The 26,430-nt window shown below is 45.8% G+C and overlaps 3 protein-coding genes and 1 long non-coding RNA gene across 7 annotated transcripts in view; 3 read left to right on the top strand and 1 right to left on the bottom strand.

Annotated features, from left to right (window-relative positions):
- LOC118560419 (NACHT, LRR and PYD domains-containing protein 12-like) overlaps positions 1-26,430 on the bottom strand; it is an 88,957-nt gene that overhangs the window by 23,924 nt on the left and 38,603 nt on the right. The gene's annotated exons all lie outside the window — the stretch shown is intronic.
- On the top strand, positions 7,127-8,211 carry LOC118560458. 4 transcript variants are annotated; one of them, XR_004929353.1, is made up of 5 exons: positions 7,127-7,307; positions 7,393-7,455; positions 7,524-7,616; positions 7,705-7,768; positions 8,170-8,211. It is a non-coding gene; the product is annotated as an uncharacterized LOC118560458 (long non-coding RNA). The 4 variants fall into 4 exon arrangements; XR_004929354.1 differs by having other exon boundaries at positions 7,705-7,758; positions 8,170-8,189; XR_004929355.1 differs by lacking the exon at positions 8,170-8,211 and adding an exon at positions 7,868-8,035 and having other exon boundaries at positions 7,705-7,758.
- Positions 8,225-12,848, top strand: LOC118560440. The gene is made up of 4 exons (XM_036131430.1): positions 8,225-8,734; positions 8,895-8,953; positions 9,082-9,409; positions 12,566-12,848. Exons 1-4 carry the CDS (start codon positions 8,672-8,674, stop codon positions 12,764-12,766), a joined length of 651 nt encoding a protein of 216 aa, XP_035987323.1. The 5' UTR covers positions 8,225-8,671; the 3' UTR covers positions 12,767-12,848.
- On the top strand, positions 9,910-11,653 carry LOC118560433 (protein cappuccino-like). The gene is made up of 3 exons (XM_036131421.1): positions 9,910-10,708; positions 10,796-11,292; positions 11,382-11,653. The coding sequence occupies exons 1-2, from the start codon at positions 10,289-10,291 to the stop codon at positions 11,207-11,209; spliced, it is 834 nt and encodes a 277-aa protein (XP_035987314.1). The 5' UTR covers positions 9,910-10,288; the 3' UTR covers positions 11,210-11,292; positions 11,382-11,653.

Raw genomic sequence — 26,430 nt, 5'->3', positions numbered from 1 at the left:
CATGCTGCAGATCCTGCTGAGGATTAGCTGAATATAGCATGATCACACGTCCATTATGACACCATGAAATGCTCCACATGCTGAGGATTCAGTTACTAAACGGCAGAAAATCAGCACCAAACAATACATTTACTCAGCCAGTTTGTAACTGGAGGCTCTGGCTGCTTTTACCATAGAACACAAGGAGCAGTTGTTCCATGAATCAAAGTCTACAATGGCAGAAAATAGGTAACATCACCTTTATGGTTCCATGTGTTCCATCCACTAAGATCAGCTCCATGTTCAGAGGTCACACTACCACATCTTCATAGAAAACAAGCTTCCATCCTTTTCTGTCGCTGCTATGTGTTAAACTACAGGATCATTGTTATCTGTGAACATCCAGATCATATTTATAATGAAGCAATGCAGTTTGCAGACAATCCCAATGAAGTGTGACAGAGTTTGTGAAAACCAAATGATCTGCTGAAGCTAGATGTGGCCAGCAAGGCAACAGGGATGCAGCTACGCTGTTTTTCTCTGCCCACATCATCCAACCTATTGCTGGGACATTTACAGTAAAGCTTAACACTTCAGGGCCAACCTAAAAACCTGCCTTTGTTACACATGCAGAGAATCTTTATTACTACATAGAGACCAACATTTTAAGCTCTGCTCATTTTGAAGAAGATTCTTGACATTCTTTGGAAGAGTTAAATGTGACAGTGATGTGTGTTTGAAATGTGAAATAAATGCAGTTTATGTAAATAGTAAATGGTTTCATATTTATGAAGGTGTGCTGTGAATCCTTGAATAAATAGCTTTTTACCTCTTGGTGCACCTTTTAAATTCTTTTTTGTCTGGGCCATCTTTTCAACTACCTTAGTGATTTCAACCAGATGTTGACAGTGAACACCTCATGCGTATACGGAGCTCTAGAATGATTCCAGTTGCTTTATGTCGTTGCCGTTGCTCTCTCTAGCTGCCCTTTTGTCTTCTAATGCTCCAGTTTAGTTCAACTCTGGCTAGATTTCACCGTGTTAACTCCAAACTTGCTGCAGTCCGCCCTCATCATTCTTCCTTCAGCCAAGATGCGGCTGACACTCATGTTTGTGTGGAAGCAGAATAATAATCAAATAATAATAAGAAGATAAGATAAGAGATAAGATAAGATAGATAAGATAGTCTTTATTGATCTCACAATGGAGAAATTCACTCGTCACATCGGCTCATACAAGAAGGTGCAGAGTAGGGAAGGTGCATTCAATTATATACAGTGAATCTTCATATATACAATGGATCAGAAAGAATACCAAAAAAAAAAAAAAAAAAATACAAAAAAAAAAAAAAAAAAAAAGGAAATAGGAATGGGCATATGATGTCTCATTTACATTCTTAGTGGTCTATATATATATATATATAAACATATCTATATACTTAAATATATACATATATCTATGCGCCTACTTACATACGCACCTACGCGTATGTACGTGCATATACATTGTATACATTTGTACATACATACATACATACATACATACATGTGGGCTGACTTATGTTCAGGTGGTGATAGCAGCAGAAGTCACTACATCAGGATTATTGCACGGGTTGTAGGACAGTGTATTAAATAGATTATTGCACCTTGGTTATTGCACATTAATTGTTACAGTTATGGTCACAGTTGCAGTTATAGTGCAGCATTGTAAAATCTTATAGCAGCAGGAATAAATGACCTCCGGTAGCGCTCCTTTTTACAGACAGGATGTCTAAGTCTTGCACTGAAGGAGCTGCTCAGCTCCTCTACAGTCTGGTGCAGGGGGTGGAAGGTGTTGTCCATGATGGATGTGAACTTGGACAACACCCTCCTCTCAGCCACTTCCTCCACAGAGTCCAGAGTGCAGCCCAGGACAGAAGTGGCCTTCCTCACCAGCTTGTTCAGTCTCTTTCTGTCCCGCTCTGCACTGCCAGGAGCCCAGCAGACGACAGCGTAGAGGAGGGCTGAGGCCACCACAGAGTCATAAAAAGTTTTTAGCAGAGGCCGGCTCACTCCAAAGGACCTCAGCCTCCTGAGGAGGTGGAGCCGGCTCTGGCCCTTCTTATACAGGGCGTCGGTGTTATGTGTCCAGTCCAGCTTATTGTTGACGTGAACACCCAGGTATTTGAAACTCTCCACAGTTTCTATGTCCTCCCCCTGGATGTTCACAGGTGAGTGTGGTGGGGTTCTTCTCCTGAAGTCGATCACCATCTCCTTGGTCTTACTGGTGTTTAAGCACAGATGGTTCTTCTCACACCAGTCCACAAAGTCCATGATGACCGACCGGTACTCCAGCTCGTTTCACTCAGACACACAGCCCACAATGGCCGAGTCGTCAGAGAACTTCTGAAGGTGGCAGCTGTCCGTGTTGTAGGTGAAGTCCGAGGTGTAGAGGGTGAAAAGAAACGGAGACAGAACGGTGCCCTGGGGGGCCCCGGTGCTGCAGAGTGCCACCTCTGACTGACAGCCGTGCAGCCGCACGTACTGAGGGCGGTCAGTGAGGTAGTCCATGGTCCAGTCAGCCAGATGTTTGTCCACCCTGTCCAAGCTGCTGCATATGTCTCTATGCTTGCATCCAAAGCCTTGAGTGAAGGCGTATCATGAAGGGGAGAAGTTGCCAGGTTCCATATTTCATAAACTGTTTCTGTTGGGACTCAACTGGATGGCGTAATGCCCAAAGCTTCTGACCACAGATGTGCTTAATGCCACAATTTCTGCCATGCAGTGAGAGGCGTTTTAGTACCAAATGTTTCCCTCCTACATGCACTCTGGACTGGAAACACTGAGAGCTGCTTTTTAGGATCTGATTGAATGTGACTTTGTAAAGAGCCTTGAGATGACGTGTTGTGAACTGGCGCTATAGAAATAAAACCTAATTGAAGTGAAAACATTTTAGTGTGGTTATTGTGGAGCATTACCTGATCACTGCTTGTTCCACAGGCTAAAAAACATTCTTTGGGGATTTAACAGGACATGAAGTTTCTTTTTCTTTGTCTCTATGTAACTATAAATGTCATCAAATAGTCGGCTTTTATCACTTCCATGCGTTTCATATTCCACATGACATAAATGTCTTAATGTGGGCGTGGCCAGCAGATTTTGTAGCATCTCCCTAAACAGAGCTTAGACACTGAAACAAGGTTTACCACTTTGCAATATACTCTAGTTGCATTTTCTATATATTAGCTCTACATGGCAATATTTAGCCCTAAAATCCCTGCCTGGTCCTACCTGATGCCGTCAGTATTTGTTCACCCAGAGCAACTCTTTCCTTTTCCATGTTCTTTTTGATGTAGAAAAGCTGATGGCTGGAATATTTGGAAAAGCTTTCCTCATTTCCCTTGTGATATAAAAAAAGGTAGAATATTAATTTTGTGTTATTTGTAATATTCAATAGTTTGTTTCTGTTGTAGTTCCATATTTCTGCCAGCAGGGAGCGTATTCACAACTACAAGCTCTACGCGCTTCTTCTTTTGTCTTTTTTCTCTTTGCGCTGATGCCGTTACTGCAGTTTAGAGAGAGTTAGAACAGGAGGCGTCAATATAACTAGTTACTAAGTAAATACTGATTAAAACTGTGTTATATCTTGAGTTATTGATCCTAGGAGATTATCTGCACCTGCCAGGAGGGTTTCTGGTTGCGGGACATCACCGTGTTGTTGTGTTTTGTCGAGTGAAAACTGCGGTGAGTAATGATGATTAGCGCTTAGCATAGCATGCTAACTACTGCTGATTCTAGCTGATTGCTCACTGATTTAATGGAGAAAGTATCTTTGTTATATTGTTATGCTTGGAGACGATGTTTAAAACCAGCTGGAGACAGATGAAGGTATATGAGTGAATTGAGGATGTAAAAAATTGTGTTTTGTGTAAATTATCTGTGTTAATTGAGCTATTGCTGCATGTTATTTGTACTATTACTATATGCTAACTAATGCTATATAGTTAAGTGAGCTGGTTTTATGAGCTAAAAGAAGCAACAGTGATTGAAATGTGATTTAAAATAATTCGTATACACCATTTTAGTCATTCAAGTTAGTCTTACTCCAGACTAACTTGATCCTGACAAGTTTATGTGAACGTTGATCGGATTATCAGTCTGAATAAACCACCAGATTACAATTTCATTCTGATTGAGGTAAATCTGATCACAATATTACGATTGGCTGTTTGTTCTGATTACTTTTGTCCATTTAAACGTAGCTACTGTCAACAAGGAGGTCTGATCCTTTTCTGCAATGAGGGACTCAGACCTTCATCTTCATCAGCTTCATCGGCCTCCCATATTCAGCCAAACATGACAGTCATAAAAATACACATAAAAGCCGACTCTGACTATAAATACTCATAAATCTTCTTTATTTTTGTAATGCTGATTTTTTTAGCATCATTTAAAGATGCTAACCTAAATGCTGCTCTGGTCCGATTTAAAGTTCAGTTTAACTAGTTTAACCAGATTTTTGAGACACGTCGTAAAACCACGACTAAAATGTTTTCTGCATCCATCACCGTTTCTGCTGCCAAGCAGCGCATCAGGAGTCACGCCTGTAGACGTTGTCTGCTTCAGATTCAAGACGTTTTCTTTTGAACCAGAGCAAACATCTGCTCCACAGCTGAAAAGTCGATAAGATAGTTTAAAGGTTGTGGAAAACTGGAGAACAGTCAGTGAGAGTGGCAGGAGGTCTGAGGAGTTAAAGCGGTTCTGTGTCGTTCCAGAGGTAAACAGGCTGAAGGAGAAGGTGCTGCAGCAGAACCAGGGAGCCGGCGGGCCCTCAGAGGACCTGGACCTGGCCAAGGATGAAGCTTCACGAGCTCAGGAGAGCTTAAAGGTAGAACCAGATGTTTTCTGATGTGGACCAGATCAGTTCAGTCACATCATGAAACTGAAGATGTTTTCCTGCAGATCCTGACAGAGAAGAGCCAGGCTGAACGCAGGAGGTGGCAGGAGGAGAAGCTGTCTCTGATTGGTCAAGCCAAAGAGGCAGAAGACAAGAGGAACCAGGAAATGAGGAAGTTTGCAGAAGACAGAGAGCGCTACTGCCGCCAGCAGAGCCTCTTAGTAAGAGGAGCAGGAGACCAGGAGCTGGCCCAACAGCCGAGGGGCCCAACAGTAACCCGTTTGCTCCTGCCTCCTCAGGAGTCCAAGCTGCTGGAGAAGGAGGCGGCCATGGAGAGCTGGAGGAAGGAGAGGGACGCCCTGGTTGCTGCCCTGGAGGTGCAGCTGCAGAAGCTGCTGTCCAGCCAAGCAGAGAAAGACAAAGTCATCAAGGAGCTGAGTGAGCAGAGCTCAAAGCAGCCAGCAGAGGTCAGTGTGGCGCCACCGCTTCCTTCCTCCTACGTCCTGCTGTCTCCCGATCTACGAGCAAAGTAAGCCCACTCCAGCCAATCGCTGCGCGCCCTCTGCCGGCGCTCGGCCAATCACCTGCCCCGCTGGTGGGCTTACATTTGACCAATCGCCTTCCAGCACCCGGATCCCTCATAAGCGCTCGGAGGAAGACGCTCCGCAGTCATCTTTACGTTGACAACTGTCTGGACTACTTTGGCGAGCGGTAAGTTTAAAATATATATGAATATTCTCTCTTTGTTTATTACAAATACCGAGCATGCTGCAAAGACGGCAGATTGATACGAACTCTTTCTGTTACCGTCTCGGTTTTAGCCGTTGTGTCTGTCGCTAGCTTGTACAGCGACCGTCACGCTTTTTTCATACAGTAATAATAATATTTTACATGAATGTGATCAAGTTTGCATCTTGATCACACTTGATCGCGCTGTGCTGCTGCTGTAATAATGCGCGCTTCGCGGAGGTTGTGCGCGCCGGCCGCCCCGCTTTAGCGCTATTCAGATTACAGTTATGATCATCACTTTATGAATGATCATAAATGCGGGCTCCTTTGATTTTTGTCTACCTCCCGCCAAGAAAATAAATAGAAATTACACTTGGTGTTATAGCAACAACATTATACGAACAAGTAACACGATTATATTAACAAGTGTTGATTAATTTTTGATAGAATTATTATTAATATCCCAATTTAATTAATTTTACTTAATTCTCGCCTAAAATAGCGCTGTTTTAAATATAATATTGTTACTGCAACACCAACAAGTCTTATTTTTTGTCCTTAATACATTTATTGCAAAAAAGTTTATTATAAAATAATTTTTTTTAAATTCCCGCCTAAAACAATGCACTTTATTTGCAGTATAGTACAATATTTGATACCTGGTGATGCTTTATAGCATCAGTAAATGGTAAATAAATGCTGCTGCTCATTTGTAAGTTCTTTAAATGCTGATTGTAAAAATTGACATAAAAATCCAGAGTAATGATCGTGCAATATTTCAAATGATATTTCTACCAGTCACATTGTGCTTATGCTGCTCTCCTTTTAGATCATGTATGCGTATCCCGTGTTGCGTAAAACTCCTCAGGGTCGACTCCTGATGGGGCCGACTGAGGAGGCAAATAGGAGTACGGTGGTGGTGGCCGGGAGGGCCCGGCGTAAGGAGGAGGTTCTGGCCGAGGCCGCTGCCTTTGTGAGGCAGAACGGAGGGGATCCTGGTGACCAGTTCCTGGTTCTGGCTCATTGTAAGATCCAGTTTGGAAAACACCAGAACCAGAGGTTCCGCTGGCTGCTGGAGAACTCCCTGGGTTACGCGGTGTAGCTGGTCAGCAGCATCACGGGGGAGGAGGAGAGGGAGGAGCCGCTGTCGGCCAGCAAACACCTGTTCCTCAGGTACACCTCCCAGATCAGGGAGATAGGGGAGGCTGTGGAGGTGTATGGGAAGAAGCAGGCCTTGCTCCAGGAGGCCCAGAGGAGCGGTGACTCTGGGTGTTTGATGGTGGAGTTTGGCGACTTCAAGGGCAGGTCCATGAAGGAGGTGTATGAGGAGCCAGGCAAGGAGGCCCAGGCTCTGGTCACCTACCTGAAGACAGCAAAGGCCAGGCCCAACACCAACATGGCCCTTTTCAAGGACTATGTGCTGAAGAGGCAGGCTTCAGCTGTAGCCCACCTGCCCACTGTGACAGCTCCTTCCTCCTCCTCCTCCACCTGCTGCCACTCCACCTGCTGCCGCTCCACCTGCTGCCACTCCACCTGCTGCCACTCCACCTGCTGCCACTCCACCTGCTGCCACTCCACCTGCTGCCACTCCACCTGCTGCCACTCCACCTGCTGCCACTCAGAGCAGGCCCCTGACGGCTGACGGCGTTAACGCTCTGCTGGCACGTGGGAAGCATTTGTCTCCCTCACAGTTGGCACGAGAAATTGTTTCTCCAGCCAAACCCTGTAAGTACTGTGGTGATTTTCATGTTGTATACGTCATATTAAAAAATATATATATAAATAAAAAAAATTAAAATACTTCTGACAGCTCCAGTGCCACGTGTCCCCTCTCCGTCTACATCCGCTGCCCGCAGACAGCTCTTTAACTGTGGTGAGCATCATTATCACACATGCAGATACTGGATGTTGGCGACGTGTGCTCACTTTATTATTTTACAGACGCTGTTGCTGCTGCTGGGGATTTTTTTAAGGAGCAAGACGACCAGGAGACGGTGACTGTGGCCTCGCAAGCTGAGGAAAAACTTCCTCAAGGTATGTGAATCACAAACGTTTCACAAAGTAATGTGTGTTTATAAGTATTTTTAAATGACCCAACATGTTCTTTTATCTTATTGCACAGAGAATTAGCTCTGATCCCAGTGTCAGTCTACACTCACTCTTCAAAGCAAAAAGGGTATTTAAAGGTGTATGTTTATTTCATTTTATCCCGATCAGCGACTAAAGCTCCTTGTAGTCGTCTCACATGCCCCCTGCCCCCCCCCCCCCCCCCCCCCCCCCCCCAGTGGCTGCACAATGTTGGAGTTAGAGGAGCTCCTAGTGTTGCTGTTGCTTTGTTTCACACTTGGCTCATCCCAGCTCACTTTTCTTCTTGTATCTGACCTAATGGTGCATGGGTGAAAATCAGAATGCTTTTCACTGACTCCTTCCATAACTTCACCCTCTCCTCATCATATTGTGTCTCTCTCCTACCCATCATGCTTTGCACTAAACGTTGTAGCTTTGTAGCTGTCTGGTAGTGCTGAAAAAGAAAGGCTGTGACAGTCTGTGCTTAACAACAAACTAATTGGAACTTTTTCCACTCCAGCCTCAAGAGGCCCTGCTCCTCCTCCTCCTCCTCCTCCTCCTCCTGCTCCTCCTCCTCCTGCTCCTCCTCCTCCTCCTCCTCCTCCTCCTCCTCCTCCTCCTCCTCCTCCTCCTCCTGCTCCTGCTCCTGCTCCTCCAGCGCTGTGGACTCCTGGCCCCGTGTTCCAGCCCCCTGCAGAGCTTCCTGGACACTGGAAGGAGCATCTTCCATCTTTCCAGCAGGACTGGATCCTGAAGGCTTTATTCAGGGCTAACCCTAAAACAGGGAAGCCAGAGCTGGTGCCACAGCTCACCTCCTGGTGGTCTCCTCCCCAGCCTCCGACCACCTTCACCCAGCCTCCTGCCTCTCCTGATCTCTTCTTCTGCCGCCCTTTGTTTCTCTGGATGCCTCTGAAGATGTTGTCCATCATCTGTGTCCAGCCAGCTTGCAATAGTCACAGGCTGACAGCAGCTGGCCTGTACAGCACTGTGGTCAAGGTGCTGGACATAGATGGTGGTATGATATGACCTCAGAGTATCTAGAATGCAAAGGGTGCAAGAAGAAGTATCCGGCCTGGTCAGAGGACATCCTGGGACAGCTGGACATCCTGGGACAGCTGGACATCCTGGGTCAGAGGACATCCTGGGACAGCTGGACATCCTGGGTCAGCTGGACATCCTGGGTCAGAGGACATCCTGGGACAGCTGGACATCCTGGGACAGCTGGACATCCTGGGACAGCTGGACATCCTGGGACAGCTGGACATGGGACACTGCAGGAAATTCCCCGCCCTTCTGACATACAGGCATGACACATTAATGATAACAGCAATGTTCTATAATATGCTTGTGCTGCACTAAACTAAATGGTGGAAAATGTCCTGCATCCCTTTAATAAACACTGAGCAGAGCTCTTTTCCTGTCTGTAGCGTAGCGACTCATGTGACTACAGAGTGGTCATCCTGATGCGGGAGAGAACTCAGGGCAACAGCGTCACGCAGCTTCACAAGAAGCTGCAAGAGGAGCACAGCGCAGCGTGGACCCGCCGCACGCTGGACTACTTTGCTGCCTGTGAGCCCTTCACTGACTCCTGTCTGGTCGAGCCGCCAGTGTTCTCTGCCCCCCCGCCCCTCCCGGCCCTCCCTAAACCCAAGTGGCTTCTGGCTGTGTACGCCAGGGACGTCCTGTCACGGCTGCCTGAGGTAAAGGCCAGAATAACCTCTGTGTTTGGCTCCGTGCTCAAGATGGACTCCACCAAAAAGGTAAAAACAATCAAACGTGAATGATTGTAATTGCTTTTATTCATTCATATATATATATATATATATATATATATATATATATATTTATTAGGGCTGGGCAAGTTAACGCGTTAATTTCGCGTTAATTCATTACACTATTAACGGCGATATTTATTTTATCGCGCATTAACGCATGTTGCTCACATGCTTTCAGTCAGTGTCAGTCAGCAGCCTTCCACCTCCATCTAAATCGCTTCATCCCAGGTGGCTGATTTTATCTTTTAATGTTGTTGTTTTAAACGCAGAGAGTAAAAGTCATCTTCTTGGTTTCCCCTGCAGGGACCAGTGCCAGCGACGCCCACTTCCAGGCCGACCTCCTGGAGGGTCTGATGCTGGAACCAGGACCGCATGGAGGAAGCTGTGAGCTGAGGATCTACAGCAGCGCTGAGAGGGAGGCCATGGACCGACTCAGCTTGGACGAGCGCTACCAGCCTCCTGGGTCACATACAGGCAAGAATGATTAACCTTAACTCAGACGTGTTGGCAGAAGAAAAAACTGTTCTAGTGGTTTCTCTGGAGATGCATCCATGGTTTGCTGATGCCGACGTATTTCCACCAACCAACACTGACATGCAGCGCTAAAAGGAATCCTCCATTTTAAAAGCACAGAAACCAAAGCAACACATTTAGTGGTAAAAGATGTTTTTATTCTTCCTGATGAATAAACAAAGTCTAAAGCAGGTCAGAGACTGAAAGAGCCTGGAGTTTCATCACTTTCTACTTTCACTTTTTACTCTGCTACTTTCCACCACTATGGAGTGCATGTTTGAATACTTCCTTAGTTCACATTCTTGACTAATAATCTGTATTCTGCGTTCTTCTACAGGGGAGCTTCTTGGGATGGAGTACCTTTACAGTCAGTCTGGTCGTTCGCTGACTGTAATGGACAACCCAGAGGAAGAGGATCGGCTGGTGGAGCTGATGGATGATGAGGCGGTGCGCGATGAAGGCTTTGTGGAGGAGGAACCCGAGAACCTGACCGTGCCCGTCCTCTTTGCTCCAGAACACAGCAGCGTCCAGCAGGCCTCCAGCCCCTCTTCCTCTGCACCGTCCACATCCAGCCGAGGAGATCTACGTCAGCGCCTCAACCAGAGTCCTCTGCCTCCTCCTCTGCCTCCTCCTCTGCCTCCTCCTCTGCCTCCTCCTCTGCCTCCTCCTCTGTCTCCTCCTCTGCCTCCTCCCCTGCAGCGCTCTGTCCAGCCAACTGGAGCCTCTGGTCCTGCAGCATCAGCTGGGTCCAGCGTTGCAGACCAGGCCCCTGTGAGTAGACGACACGTTAGCTTCAGTGCAACATCACTGAGATTTTACATGCTGTAATGTATTTTGTATTTTAATACTTTCATGCAGGCTGCAGTCCTCGGACCTGACGGCATCCCAGGCTGGGATAAGGTCCAGGACTTGGCCGAGTACCTGGTGACCCTGCGTCAGGCTCTCTACCTGGACGAGCAGCAGGTCAGAGGTCATCTGCCTGTGACCTCTGACCTGGACAAGAGGAGGATCAGTTACCAACCCAGGCACCAAGCCAAGCTGGCACACGGCCGCTTTAAGGCCCCCAAGAATACGGGCGTCACCCCGGGTGTGGACAGTGTCAAGAGGAGCCTGATTGGTCCTCCAGGGGGACCGGCTCAGTGGCCCAGCACCAGTCGTCTAGTTGAGGCTCTGTGCATTAAATTGTGTTCATTGCACAAGTCCCCAACAAAAAAGGATGGAGTGCAGCTTCCTCTGTGGACCAAAGTTCTCACCGACTACCACCACATCTGAGACCTGGTGCTGGACTGCCCCCCCCTGATGGAGGCCACCTCTCTGCAGCTTTTTGTCCTCAATCAGAGGACTCTGACACAGTGGTAAGCACAATGTTTTTTTTTTTTTTACTTTGACATTTGAAATAAAAGTATCACATTTAATTGTAATGGTGACAGTTTTCTGATTGCAGGTTTAATTGAAGGGAGAGCACGCAGGAGATTAGTATCCTCACCCAGGGCCTTGCTGCAGAGGACCACATCGTTGTGGCCAGCTCACAGCTGCCTCCTCCGGGGGAGAAGCTGGACGAAGCGCCGTCCCCCTCAGGACTCCAGCATGAGTTTGCCCTCCCGCCAAACAGAGCAGGTAAGGCTCCTAAGCTGCGGCCAGGCAGACGACCTGCTAGTGCCACCGTCCTGCAGCCCGTCACCCCAGCAGTTCCTCTTACTATCCCAGCTCAGCTTCTTTCATTGAACCCTGGGTCGACAGTGATGGCAGCAGGTCATCACAGGGCTGCTCCTCCCCTGGCTCCTTATTTAACACCTGCCACACAGGTGGCTCCTGCACCCACTGCTCCTGCGTCTGTGTGCCGCTTCACTGAGAGGAACAGGCGACGCAGGGCAGAAGAGGAGGCCACCGGGAGCCAGAAACGAAAGTATGTGCGAGAAGTGGCTTTTAACAAGTGCAGCAAATGTGGGCAGCCAAAAACAAAAGAGTTTGGCCACAGCCGATTTGGCAGCGCCACTTTCTGCCCCAGTGCTTCAGGGGCAAATCCTTGGAGCAGTGGCTGGTAGAACAGCGGCAGCTGAAGAAACCGGGAAACCCACCCTAATAATAATAATAATAATGATTATAATAGTAACAAAACCAATAACATGTAAATATATATATATATATATATATTAGGGCTGGGCAAGTTAACGCGTTAATTTCGCGTTAACTCATTAGACTATTAACGGCGATATTTTCTTTAACGCGCGTTAACGCATGTTGCTCACATGCTTTTATTTTGTGAAGGTCTGTCCAACTTCCCTTTGTGTGTGCCGCACTTCCGTTTCAGCGCTTCCCTCGGCCAAATAACATTAGTTTGACTGAAATGATCAACTGTCGCAGCAACAGTGTCAAAACTTGCAGAGCAATGGAAGTGGCAGGTCAGGGCCACAGCTTCAAACTATTCATGAGTGAGTGGATGATACAAAGAAGTGGCCTCATATAACGTACGAGGACATTTTAACCTGTTTTGTGTCGTTACTTGGTGCGGACGGCTCTGCTGTGCGACTTTACCGAAGCGAACCTCCGCAGTGAAAGAGTTGGATCGGTGTTAATAAATATCAACATGGATGACCTGGTATTCATGGAGGCTGATGTGCGTTCAAGCTAAAACTAGTCCGACGTTCACGCTGCTGGATCCTGACTGCATCAATCGGCTCTACGAGACCTCAGAGCGCTCTGATGCTGCGGCTCCAGGGAAAGCCTTCAGTCATGCAGCGGCGACTTATGGAAGGTAGGCTGATGAATTATCTGATTCAGAAACATACTGGCCGTTGGCTCGTTGTGATTAGATTGCTGCTCAGTTAATTTTGTAATGTTTGGGATTTAACTGATGTTATGAGAGGATATCAAAACATTAGCTTACCTGTCTCCTCTCCTCTTGACGTCTCCTGGTTTTGTTTTTTTTGTAGACTTCGCAGCCCAGACACTTTTCTGGCGTCATGTGGTCTTATGTTGGTCTTTTGTCCACAAAATGAAAAAAACATACGGTCGTTTCGTTGGTTTCTTCAGATTTTAAGCTTTTAACCACAGGCGAAGGGATTCCTCATTCTTCGGCTGAGGGTGAAGGAAGTAGGGCGCCTCGTATCCACAGCTTTTGTACACGGTCGATGATTAAAACACTCCTGCTCCACGTAAACCTTTCTTTTACACCCGTTACTATGACAACCTCTAACCACACAAATGATCCCGGTCTTCCTCGAAGTCATAATGACGTGTAATTTGAGACGAAGTAGCCGCATGAGCCGCTTCTCAGATAGCTAAACACTGACAGGAAGTGAGCGGGCGGAAGTCTCGCCCAAACAAACGTCAACTCGCTGCCTCCATGTTTCCGTCAAAAATAAGGTGGATATGCACGCGAGAAAGCAACAACAAAAAAACGCGTGTCAACGTCAAATAAACGCAAGCAACGCAAGCATATCGAGTTAGCAAGCATTTCAGTTTAAAGTTCTTTCAGCATCGAATATGACAGAAACAAGTTAGTTGTAACCACTGCCAAGTTAAACTTTGGTATTGAACATTAAATGGTAATGCTGCTCCCTGCTGTTACCTCAGAAATTGCCTGTTTTTGGTAGATTTTTTCCCCATAAAGAGAATTCCCTGTCAGTGGCAATAAGCTTTAATTTATTATTATTGCTATTTTTTGTTTTACATGTTTAAGTTGAGCTTTACACTAAATATGTGTTACTGATAAGTGCTACAAATGTTACAACACTTTTGTTCATATGGCAGCAGAACATTAAAATAAAAGTGCTCTTTACACTACTTTTGAATTCATTCTTGGAGTTTGTAAATACAATGCAATTAATCGCGATTAATCAGGGCGATTAATCGTGATTAAGTATTTTAATCGTTGGCCAGCCCTAAAAATAAATAAAGGTTACTACTTCATATCACGGGTTCTTTTAGGAACGTAACCCCTGTGAGAAACGAGGGTTCACTGTAACCGTATAAGTCTAATAAAAGCTTCCTGAAGGGTCCCGGCCCAGACGGGCATGAAGACATCAGCAGCTTACATCTTAAAGCTGCAATGTGAGAGTCAAATTTCAACTTTTAAAACAAATCTGAATAAACGGTACACCCAGGTTAAAACCTTGTTGCCAGTCCTTGCCTGTCCTGTATCTTGTCTGACTTCATGCAACCACTTCCCTCCCTTCAGCCAGGCTGAGGAAAAGACTTCACCGTCAAAGCTTCAGTGCAGTTCAGCTGTCCTCGTTTCAGCTGGTTGTGCCTCAATGGACAAATAGCTGTCAGTTCTTATGCCGATTAAACTGAATGTTACAACCTTGGAGCTGATTGTTCCATTTGATTCAGGCGTGATGGACCAGAGAACCTCTAAAAGTTTCAGGACACCGGCCCTCCAGGACTGGAGCTGGACACCGTTGGAACAGGAACCTGAAGCTGAAAATGTGGGACTGTCCCTTTAAGAGGAGCAGCAGGACGCCGTGCACGCTGCGGCTCTGTGTGCGCGTTCACACGTTTCCTGTGTAAAACTAAAAGTCCAGAATAGGATGAAGTTGTGATGTGGAAATGTTCCATGTGGTTCTGTTGTTGGTGTTGGTTCAGCTTCTGGTTTGGTGCCGCAGGAGTTTAGCTAGAAAATTAAAAACTGGTCTTCAGTCTGTCCAAGTCAGCAGTTTGGAAGTAAAGAAGCTGATTTTAGTCCCAGACTGTCAGCGTCGGCTCTTCTTTCATTCTCAACGTGTTTTCAAGGTTTGGAAAGATGGAGCAGAAATATCATTTCATCATTGCTTTGAGTTTTTGCTGCTGATTTATTCAACTAAAGAACAAAATCTGTCATTTAAAAACATGTCAGAAAGAAGATGGAAATGTTTTACTGTAAATTAGGACTTTTTTAAAGTCAGTGTTGATAGAAAAAAATCTGTTTTATTGAAACAAGCGTCAGAGTTTTATTGAAAATTGATCAGAGGAACAGAAGAGAATGAGCAGCAAATGAATCAAACACAGAAGAAGAAAATCTGTTTATTGCTCATTAAAACACATGAAGTAGAACTGCAGCAAATATACAAAAGGAAGATTTAACATGTGAATGTAAAAAGTGTTTAGAAAAATAGGAGCCGACAGAAACAGATAATGTCCAGAGATTGAGAAAAACTGGCCAACATTTCAATGAAATCTGACTGATGAATGAAAGTAAAAAACCAAGAGAGAAAGTCAACATGCTGATATTCAGAGTGAAGCTTTGACTGGAAACAGGCAGAAAAACAACATGTGGATCCTAGAATAATCCCAGCTTCCATCTTTAAAGGACTGGAAGAGGAAGAAGTTTCCAAGGAATCATTTAGAAGAGTTTCACAAAGAAACAGATTGAATCCATGAATGTGAAAACGTGTTTCTGAGTGAAAGAGACATACATGAACAGATTGAACTATGTGTTCAACAGGGAGAGGCTTTCTCTGACAGGAGGAGACTCTAGACTCAATCAGCACAGAAACACTGAGGAACTAGGACTGGACAACCAGAACCCAAAGCCAGGAAGCAGAGGTTCAGTGAATGTGGTGTTGAAGGTGTGGAGGTGGATCAGTGAGTCAGAGGAGACTCTGTAGAAGGACAGAATACCAGCAGGACAGTCCACATACACTGCTGCTCTGTGGGAGACGGAGGAGGAGGAGATAGATGTTACTCTGTTTTTGTGACGGACAGAGTAACCATCATCAGAGCATCTCAGCCTCCAAGACTGATCATTATATCCAAACCAACAGTCTTCACTGATTCCTTTCCTCCTGATTCCTCTGTAACTCACTGATATATTAACTTCTCCTCTCCACTCGACCTCCCAGTAACAGCGACCAGTCAGACCAGTTCTACACAGCAGCTGAGGACGATCAAATCTGTCTGGATGATCAGGATATGACTGAAGCTCCACAAATGTCACCTTCCTGTTGTCTTCAGACAGTTTGAGTTCTCTGCTCACTGTGTTTGTGTCGATTGTGAGTTGACAGGAATCTGATGGAGAGAACAAAGACAATCCAGCTGCAGTTATTGATCATTTATTGACACTTTGATGATGACTCCTGAATGAGTGATGGACAGTTTGAAGATGGTTGAATGTGAGCTGCTTTGCTGTCATGAATCAAATGAAAAACACACTTACATTTCCTCAGACCTGGTGTCAACCATCGGACTCCAGCAGGCTCCACCCTGAAAGGAGGAGGGGGGTCAGACCATCAGTCTCTTTCAGCAGCAAACATGGACATTACATGTCTCTCAGACACACATTGTCCTCCACCGAGAAAGGACCAGTCCCACATTCGGACACGTCCACTTGTTGTAAAAATCCAGGGAAAGAAAAAGAGCTGAGAGCAGACAGACACCTCGGCTCTGATGATGATGATCACACCCGCCGACAGGGGGGACAAACAGGACAGAAGGGGGGCCCAAAACGGACCCTCTGATCATTAAAATGGTCAGTGTCAGTCAGCGCGCGCTAACTGCAGCAGGAGTGTCACGGCTCTCTGCTGCTCCCCCTCCCCTCTCGTACATGGCTCAGTGGGACCAGCCAATCAGCACACAGGCTCAGCCTGGCCCGCCCACTCAGCTTCTCTTCACTCAACACACAAACAACCGCGCGGCTCCTGTTCAGACTGGGAGAGAGACCGCACAGCAGAAAAACATGAAGAGGGGAATAAGCGCCGTTTGGCTTTAATACCGTAAATGAAATCAAGCTGTATGGTTTGTAAAAAGCCGATTAAATGCAGTGGAAACACAACAAATTTATCTAAGCACGTGAAAACCCATGAGCAAGAAAACGTCGAGAAACAGAAAAGGAGACGAAACTTCTCTCACTGCTCCGAAAGACCCACAGACTGACGTCACTGACTGAGGCGTTTCAGTCCTCCAGAGAACATCCAGGTAGATCAGTGTTCATCTTCAGCAGCAGTTCATGTTAACTTTCAAAGTAGATATTATCTATCATATGTTACTGGAGCCCACAGAGAAAATGCAATTAAGATATTTTAAGAACCTTTTAAGAAGTACATATATCCTATTAAAAAGTGTTATTTAGCTAATCCTTAATTTATCTCACGACGGGGAAATTTATAGGATTAAAGAAACAGGCAGGTGCACACAACACAGACAAAATTACATAAGGATTGAAAGATATATGAGGTGGATTAGGAAGAAAAAAACAAACATAAATTATTATTATTATTATTATTATTATTATATAATTGTAATAGTAGAATAAAAATCACAAAACCCGAAAGGTCAACAGTTTCATGATACATCAAGCTAAGATGTCAAAAGTATCTGTGAATGTTGTGCGTTTAATGGCAAAAAGAAAGCCTTTCTCAGAGTTTCAGAGGGCAGAGAATTCCCAAAGTATCTAACATATTCTACTTCTTGCAATGGAAGGGAAAAAATTGTTAGGGACTGGCTAATATACAGCAGGTCAAAAAAGGCCATATTTTGACTGCAGTGCTGCTGTTCTCTGATGAAGAAAAGATCATCTAGTGCACTAAATTCAATAGATGGGTTGAAAATATCCAGTATAAAATACAGAAATTTCCAGGGCATGAAGTACACAGTTAAGTTGACTTTGTGTGTGTGTGTGTGTGTGTGTGTGGTGGCGGCAGCAGGTGTAGGGGGGCCCAAAAAGACTGTGCTGTCCCGGGCCCTAGCAAAGCTGTCAGCTGGCCTGATGATGATGATGATGATGATGATGATGATGATGATGATGAAACATTACTACCTGCAGTGGATGTAGTGAGGACAGTAGGTGGCGCTGTAGCACAACTCATTTCTCCAAACAGAGGAAAAGCTCCAACAGAGAGGAGAAAGGAAATCCCTCAGTAACAACCTGAAGAAACAGCCTGAAGCCTAAAAGGACATCAGGAAACTAAGTTAACATTTCTGGAAGCTCCAGCTGATTTAATAATCAGCATTAAAATACAATCAATCTAAACACTGACACCAACTCTGGATCCCTGTTCCATCCACACTCCCACACACAGATGGAGGAATGAAAGACTAAAGAGCCCTGTGGAAATCTGCTGTGGCCACACTGGAAGATCCAGAAATAGAAACATTAAAAAGGAGAAGCTGCATCACATTCAACAGAGTTCAACAAGAATCAAAGATCTGATCTCTGAGCTCAGACTCACAAACCAGGGAGAGGCTTCCATCATCACAGACCTCTGACAAACACCTCCGACCTTTCAGCTCTTCCTCTACCAATCAGCACCACCAGGTGGCGCTGCACACATTTACAATGAGACCAAGAAGAAGATGCAGCTTCCTGAATCCAGCAGCTGCAGTAATGGCTTGTAAAAGTGTCCAAGGAGCCTCTGGAACAAGGCCCCCAGCAGATAAAACAGTCCAGAGAGTCTTTGTTTGCATCTTTCCACACAGATTTCGAACCTGCTTTGAGAGGGAAATGAAGTCCCGTTCTACTGATGATGACACGCTCTGATATCACAGATCAGGAGCTGCTGGACTTCTCCATTTCCAGCATGGAGGACATATAAGATCTCAGCTCTGATGAGGAGCTCGCCTGCCTTCAAACTGATTCAGGCTCAGAGAAATATTTCCAGATGAAGTCATACTAAAATGTTGGATTGTCACGCTGCTGCAAGCAGACAGGCCAAGAAGAAAGCTTCAAGTTCTTCTCCTGTTCAGCTCTACGTTCCTTTCAGAGACTTCAGCTCCTCATGAGGAGAACTAAAGCCTGGAACAGACTGTCACAAACATCCTGACATCTCCTCCCTGAACAAAGGTCTGCAGCATCAAGGTGACTCTTAGCTTCATCTATGGAAAGATCTTCTCTAAAGGGGGCGGAGCCGCTTCGATTTCCGGTCGCAAGAGATCAGGCAAATCATCCGCTCCCCCCGCCAAGCGCAGCAAAGGACGTCCGAGCTCTAACCCGGCTGCAGCTGATGCTACGCCTGCTCCCGCTCATCGCTCCGTTGCAAACCTAGGACCTTCTTCGGCTTCTCAACCCACAGCGACAACTTCCTTCATTAATCCTTCAACTTTCAGCCTCCATCTGCTCCACATTGGACACTCTAAATGCGATCCGTTTCAACACTGCTCGCCTTCAAAGCTTGGAAAACCCCCTCACTGCCACGTCATCTCTGCCGTCAACCTCACAGTCGGATCTCCTCCCTGCTCATCCCTCATTCACACTTGCAAATGCCCGCCCCGGGCCAACCCTAGGTAAGATGTATCTAAACATGTTTTTCTCATTTTTTTTTTTGTATGAGCTCGCTTATTTATGCTTGTTCCTGCTTCCCATTGTTGTGATATTACCGCCAGGATCATCAAAATAATTGATCTCAGAATGAATTCTGAACAGTGGAAGGGTCACAAAGGAATTCCACTCTGCCCGTAACACGAGACTCTCAAGGCTTGGACGGCCCTTTCTCCCAGCAGGAGGTCAGCTGTGAGCCCTCCTAACAGATAAAGCCGGGCGTACACTGTACGAGTTTTTCAGTCGTGGTACTTATATACATCTCAAACTGTGCGACGGAACCGCGGGGTTTAAAAAGTTCACCGCTCACGATCTGTGCTGCGCGACGCTCGGACGAGACCGGACTGCTCACACTGTACGTCGTGTCCCCTCTGGGACCGCTCGCTGTGGTGGCAGAGGCAGGCGAGCGACGGTAGGTGACAGGGACCCAGGGCAGGGGTTCGAGCCCAGCTCTGGCGAGGCCCGCAGGAGGCACCGGGCGTCGGGGGAACGGAGGGGAGAGAGAGGAGTGACGAGACGCATCGGCGGCCGCGCGGCATGGCAGGTCGCCTGGCCCGCACCCCCCCCCCCCAGCAAGCGGAGGAGTGCCGAAACAGGCGGCCAGCGCGTTGCGCGGACCTGACGGCTCGCCCTCCCCAACACCGGCCGGAGGTTGCTTCAGGGACGCCCGCTTCCCTCCCTCCGCTGGCGGGGACGGAGAGGAGGGGAGGGCGCCCCCTCATAGCTCTGCTTGAACAGCAGGATGCGCTCACGAAAACCTCACGACAGCCGACTGAATTTCAAACATGTTTGATTTTCACCGATCGTCCGATTCCTGATCGGCAGGTAGTCGTGAGAAGCCAGTCCCCCCTCCTCCCCCCCTCTACGATCAAGCTGAAATTCGGCCCGATTCAAAAAATGCTCGCACGACTGAATAATCGGCCCGAAAAGGGGAAAAACTCGTACAGTGTACGCCCGGCTTAAGACACAGCACAGACAAAGAGCCCAGATCACTTCAGCATTCTTCTGCAGACCTGTTCAGCTCCACTACAGCTCTCTGAGAGCAGACAAAGGAGGCCAGACCATGAGGGCCTGGTCGGCCCTCACCGACACACCAGCCAGCAGCTGAGGGAGATTTCCGGAGCAGCCACGCTTGATCCAGGGTCTGCTAGATTCGACTGCCTGGCTTCAGCAGAGGACCTGACTGAATCCGGACAAACAACATGTCCGGGCAAATACAGAGCTAAGTTGCAGTCCTAACTTCACAATCAGATGCAGGGGAAAAAATCCTGCATCTGAAACAGCTCTGTGTATTTTTTTTTCAGCCTGTACAGGGAAGTGAACACCAATGGAGCTGAAGGCTGGATGCTGAGGAAAACCCCTGCTCATGGAACTGCAGCCGGTTCAGAGAACGTGCTCACACCAGGCCTCTGACCCAACCACGCCGTTAGCCACAGGCTGCTGCAAGGCTAACGCTAGCCTTCCAAGAACCGAGCGCTAGCCCGCTAGCGCTAGCCAACAACTTCCCTCCTTCAACGCTTCCCTGTGAATGGCCAAAACTGGACCGAACTGACACGAAACAAATGACAGAGGTTTGGGCAGCGGGCTGAGGGTGAAGTTAAAAAGGTTTATTGGGAAATGTTTGTAAACCGTGGGGTTTAGAACAAAGGGCTAACCGGTAGGTCGCGCTAGCTAACAGGATACTAGCCTTGCTAACATCCGGTTTCGGACCCCTAAAAAGGAGTCTGTTTTAAAGCATAAAGCGTAACTGTTCTGCCCCGCCATCCTCCGATGGTGCTATAAGCCTTATTCCCGCATCAATATGGTATATTAATGCCGGTTTTCAAGGCAATTTCGGCAACTTTATGTTGTAACCTCTTAGCCACCGAGTTGCCACAGCGACCCCATGCGCCTGGAGGGAGAATCGCATTAACAAACTCGGTCGTTTCTGAATTAAATGATTTTACAGGACAAACGGTCCTCAGAATATTGTTTCAACAAATAATGTTTTGCTTGACTTGGGCTTTGCATTGTGAATGGATTGAAATACATGGCAAATGTTTTAACTCCATTCCATGTTTTTGTTAATCAGATCTGCAGTGAACCAGGATTCACTGAAGTATTCTGATTATGATCAACCACTTTTGTTTGTCTTTTGTTTGTTTTTGCATGTAAATAGTTCCTTAGCTTAGCTTCTTTTTATCTTCATTTTGCTTAGTAGTTTAGTTAAGTTTCACTAGCCTAGTAGAGAGGATTTCTTTCTAATATTTCTAATATTGTGTTAATTCAGGTAAACAGCATCACATAGTGATGTTCTCTGGATGTTCATTTTATTTCTGTTATTAAATTCTTGAACTTGAAAAGAAGCTGTCACTCCTTTATTCTATGTGTGTGCAGGTTTTGCTGTTAAAAGATCGCTAGTGCTCGAATTCATCCCTTTTAACCGTTGTCTTGATATCAGCTTAAGAGCTGATCATCACCAGACAATACTTAACAGACAGAGAGTTATTTAGGAAACATTAAATAACTTTTAACAGTGTATAATTGCACAACACCATTCAGGCATGCCTTATATTCCTATGCACTCTAATGTTTCTTCCCGCCTTCGTTCAAAAATCATTCAAGGGAAATACATTAATTTGGTGTCACTTATTCTTCCCTCTCCTGAAGTTGATCAGCAAGTTGCCTCTGCAGGCGAAGTCACAGCCATTTTCAAATCATCCGATCCCCGTTTATCCAAAGACCTCTCTATTGGCCAATTTCTCGCTGCATTCAGTATTTACCGTGACATTTTATGTTCAGTTTATCCAGACCGCAGGGTCGAACTTGATACATATCTCTCATTAATAGCAGACCTTCACATCAAATTCGGCAGTAATCTATTCTACCAATATCATAAATCATTCTCCACAAAAGCAGCTGCAACCCTGGTGCAACACGGCAGATTGGTCTGTTCTGGACACAAATATTTTAATCATGCTGACTCAATCTACTCCTTGTTCCTCCTGTCATTCCATCGGCCACCTCAGTGCTTTTTGCCCATCTATTCCCTTCAAGCCTAGTACTTCTTTTCCCCCTCCTCCACCCCCATCTTCTTCTTTTCAAGACACAGACAGCAGAGGTAGAAATATTAAGGTATTTAATTTCAAGCCTATTTGCAATAATTTCAACGAAAGCTTCTGCTCCTTTCCTAAATGTGGTTTTCTTCATATTTGCAGCTATTGCAAGGAGGCACATCCAAAATCAGTCTGTCCCCGCTGTGCACGCTTCATAAACAATCGTACCTCCAAACCTGAATTGCTCATCATCTTTCCACACCCATCATTATATCTGAATTAGCGATCTGTCTCCTTCATCACCCTGATCGTACTTTTGTTAATTTCATTCTTACCGGTTTATCCCAAGGATTCTTTGTCGGAGTTTTTAACCCCCCCCCCTACCACCCATGTATCACCTAATCTTCAATCTGCCCTGAGAGAACCTGAAATAGTAGATCAATTACTTCACAAAGAAGTTTCCAAAGGGTTCATGATTGGTCCTTTCAAAACTTCTCCCTTCGCTCCTTTCCGTGTCAGCCCTCTCGGGGTAGCTACCCGTAAATATTCCAGGAAAAAGAGGCTCATCTTGGATCAATCCGCCCCCCATTCTGGCCGCCATTCCTCTATTAATAGTCTCATCCCTCTTTTTCCCTTTTCCCTCTATTACGCTTCTGTGGATCATGCAATTTCATTGATCAAACTCTTCGGCCAAAGGGCCTGGCTGGCTAAAGCCGATATTTCTGACACCTTTAAAATCATTCCCATTCACCCTTCTCAGTGGTTCGGTGCTAAATGGAAGTCCTTGTTATACTTTGCCGTCCGCCTAACATTTGGTTGCATGAGTAGTCCCTCATTGTTTGACAAAATCTCAGAAGCACTGTGTTGGATTCTCCTCAGTCACTCATCTTCCACGTGTTCTCCATCTCCTAGACGATTTTCTGCTTATCGATCCTCCCTCCAACGGTCCCAGTTCGTCACTTTTTAAACTGAAAACGCTCTTTTCACGTCTCGGCGTTCCCCTGTCTGAAGAGAAAACCATCGGCTCAGTAACAAAAATTTAGTTTCTAGGCATAGACCTTGACTCAGTGGCCATGATGGCATCGCTGCCAACAGACAAGCTGTCTCGAATCCGTGAGATTTCACAATCCTATAGCTCTGCATCGGTTATTTCTAAACGGCAGTTGCTTTCCTTGCTTGGTCACCTCAATTTTGCCATGCGCATCATTCCCCAGGGTCGCTCTTTCATTTCCCGGCTACTCGACTTGGCTAATTCTGTTCCCTCCCTCCTTGACCAGGTTACTCTGGGTGAAGGCTGCCGGTCCGATCTTTCTTTTTGGGCTAGACTACTTTCTGACTGGAACGGCAAATCTTTTTTCTACGACGATATTATTCAGTCTCCTGACATGCTGCAATTTTTCACGGATGCTGCCCCATCCGTGGGTTTTGGGGGGTTCTTTCAAGATAGCTGGTTCACAGGTTCGTGGCCTCCTTCCTTTATCAACTCACAATCATCTGCTCAATGCGAAGTTTATATGCATATCTGCTTACTGCAATAACATCGCAGTTGTCGAAGCCATAAACAAAGGTTGCTCTTCCTCCCATTCTCTCATGCCATTTACCAGAGGCATAACCTGGCAAGCAGTCACAAATAACTTTATCATCTCAGCTCGTCACATTCCCTGCACATTCTCTGCTGCTGATGCTCTGTCTCGTTTCAAATTCCAGACTTTCCTCCATCTTCGTCCTACCGCCGATCTTCATCCGACCCCTGTTCCTCCTCTAGAGGAACTCATCCTCAATTAGCTCATACTCTGCAATCGTACTTACTTTCCTCTAGTTTTTATATGAAATCAGGTCTAGCTCCCTCTACACTCAAAACCTATAATTTTGCATGGCAATTGTTTGCAAAATTTTGCTCTAGCCTCAATATACCCTTATATCCATTACTCATTACTTCCGTTATGGCCTTCATTTCTTTCTGCTTCGACAAACACCATTTCAAACTTTCTTACATTCGTAGCTTATTAGCTGGCATCAATTTCTTTTCCAAATGCTATAACCCCAATTATTCTAGTCTTTTCTCCAATTACTCCATTAAGGTCCTCCTTAAAGGTTTGGCAAATCATTCCTTCTATGCATCTGATTCACGTAAGCCTATAACCTTTCAGATCCTTAAGAAACTTCTGTCCTCACTTTCAATCAGCTCATACCCATCCTATGTTAAGTCTATCCAGTACCTTCCTATTGGCTTTCTATGGCTTTCTGAGACCAGGAGAATTCACGTCAACTAATAATCACTTTAATCCTTCCAGAGATTTATCTCTTTCAGATATTCGTTTTCATACCGATCATTACACATTATCCTTAAAACACTCTAAAGGAAAGGGCTCCTGTTCTATTTTTATCGTGCGAACAGATGGCCCCTTCTGCCCTTTTCTTTCCATGTTCAAATTCGTTCAAAAACGTCATAAGATGATAACGCATTCCAAAGCTCTCTTCATCATTCCTGACGGTTCTCCCATGTCTGCACGTTGGTTCCAAGAACATCTTAGAATTTTATTAGAATCATGTGGCCTTCCATCAAGTAGTTATTCTGGCCATTCATTCCGGATTGGGGCTGCCACAACAGCAGCTACACGTGGAGTCTCTGAAGCTGCTCTCCAGCAACTGGGTTGTTGGTCATCATCGGCTTATACCTCATATATCCGCCCTGAACATTCGTCAATTCTTGCTGCTCAACGCTCTCTTTGCCTCTAAGGTAATTCAACTACAAATACTGGTGGTGGTTCAAACTCATTCATATTAATTGCAGAACTGTGTTTTTACCTATCATACACCCTGTCGGGTACCCTTTCATGCATTCCTCATATTTGTAATGCATTCTGTCATGCATTTCTTGTGCGTCTGGTCGTGTCTGGTCTTGCGTCATGTCATGCGTCCTTCATGCATTCTGTCATGCATCCTGTTATGCATCCGTTGCATCCCGTCATGTGTCCTGTCACTTGTCTTGCATCTCATCATGATCACTCGGTGTCGCGTCTGGTCCTGCGTCTTGTCATGCGTTCCTTCATGCATTCCGTTATGCATTCTCCTATGCATCCTGTCATGCATCTATCATGTGTCCTGTCACCTGTCTTGCATCTTGTCATGATCACTCGTTTATTTATGTGCATCATCCGCAAGAAACGCATCAGCAAGAAACGCATCAGCAAGAACGCATCCTGATCACGCAAACTTTTACCCTCTCATTCACTTAATCATCATCTCCCATTCATCTCACTGTACTCTGGGTAAGCTTTTACTGCAACAGTCTCCCGTCAGGCCTTCCTAACAACAGCTGACTTGGTAAGCTGTTTGCAAACCTCCTGGTAGTTCAATCACTCATTTTGTCATTCTTTGTTTTTAATTACTCTGGCTTATGCGCATTCAAATGCTCTGACCTCGGCAATTTTTGGGGGGAACATCCCTGTTCTCATACATCTACTTATGCATATTAAAGTATAATTCAGCATTAATGTTCCTGCCGAGGTCTGAGCGCCAAAGTCTTAAATTACTGTGTCAATAAATCCTTCTAATTTTCACATTCAGTTTTTCAGATTGAAATGAAGCTAAAGCAGAAGTTCAATTGAAGAAACTCGTCACCTACCTCCATCTAATCAGAGGCCGGTCCGCCTCTGACATGAGCCAATCAGCTTCGAACCAAACCTCCACGAAGCCCAATCAGGATCCCGCGTTCATCTTAAAAGCAACTTCAAATCCATGTCTCAGCCTGCTAAACAGCAAGCGCAACAGCATCATATGATGTCGGATTTCGATTCAGATGCCGATTCAACCCACCTCCAGCCCCTTCTCCACCATTCTAGCCGAGTTCATCTAGCTCCATGATGTTCCTCCATCCTCAACACATCAGAGTTTCTCCCAATCTTCAGCATTTTCTTCCCCTCATTACTGGTCCGGCAGAAGACCACCATGTTGGGCCCGGTTCTGCCAGAGGTTTCTTCCCAAAGGGGAGTTTTTCCTCTCCACAGTCGCTTCAAGCTTGCTCATCATGGACAGTTCATGCAAAACCGTGTTTATCAAGTTGGACATCTATCTTAAACAGATTATCATATGGACTGAACAAACTCCTTCTATCTCCACTCCACCACCAGTTTTAGACCTGGGGGGAACATCCCTGTTCTCATACATCTACTTATGCATATTAAAGTACAATTCAGCATTAATGTTCCTGCCGAGGTCTGAGC

The sequence above is a fragment of the Fundulus heteroclitus genome, unplaced genomic scaffold (genome assembly GCF_011125445.2).
Source record: "Fundulus heteroclitus isolate FHET01 unplaced genomic scaffold, MU-UCD_Fhet_4.1 scaffold_43, whole genome shotgun sequence".
Taxonomy (NCBI): Eukaryota; Metazoa; Chordata; class Actinopteri; order Cyprinodontiformes; family Fundulidae; genus Fundulus; species Fundulus heteroclitus.
This window is presented reverse-complemented; position numbering and strand designations above follow the sequence as displayed.

Coding starts and splice junctions, on each gene's coding strand:
- LOC118560440 (XM_036131430.1), top strand. CDS start 8,672: ATGACCTCAGAGTATCTAGAATGCAAAGGGTGCAAGAAGAAGTATCCG. Junction 8,735..8,894: donor ATCCGGCCTGGTCAGAGGAC/ATCCTGGGACAG, acceptor GGACAGCTGGAC/ATCCTGGGACAGCTGGACAT. Junction 8,954..9,081: donor CCCGCCCTTCTGACATACAG/GCATGACACATT, acceptor TCTGTAGCGTAG/CGACTCATGTGACTACAGAG.
- LOC118560433 (XM_036131421.1), top strand. CDS start 10,289: ATGGAGTACCTTTACAGTCAGTCTGGTCGTTCGCTGACTGTAATGGAC. Junction 10,709..10,795: donor GCGTTGCAGACCAGGCCCCT/GTGAGTAGACGA, acceptor ACTTTCATGCAG/GCTGCAGTCCTCGGACCTGA.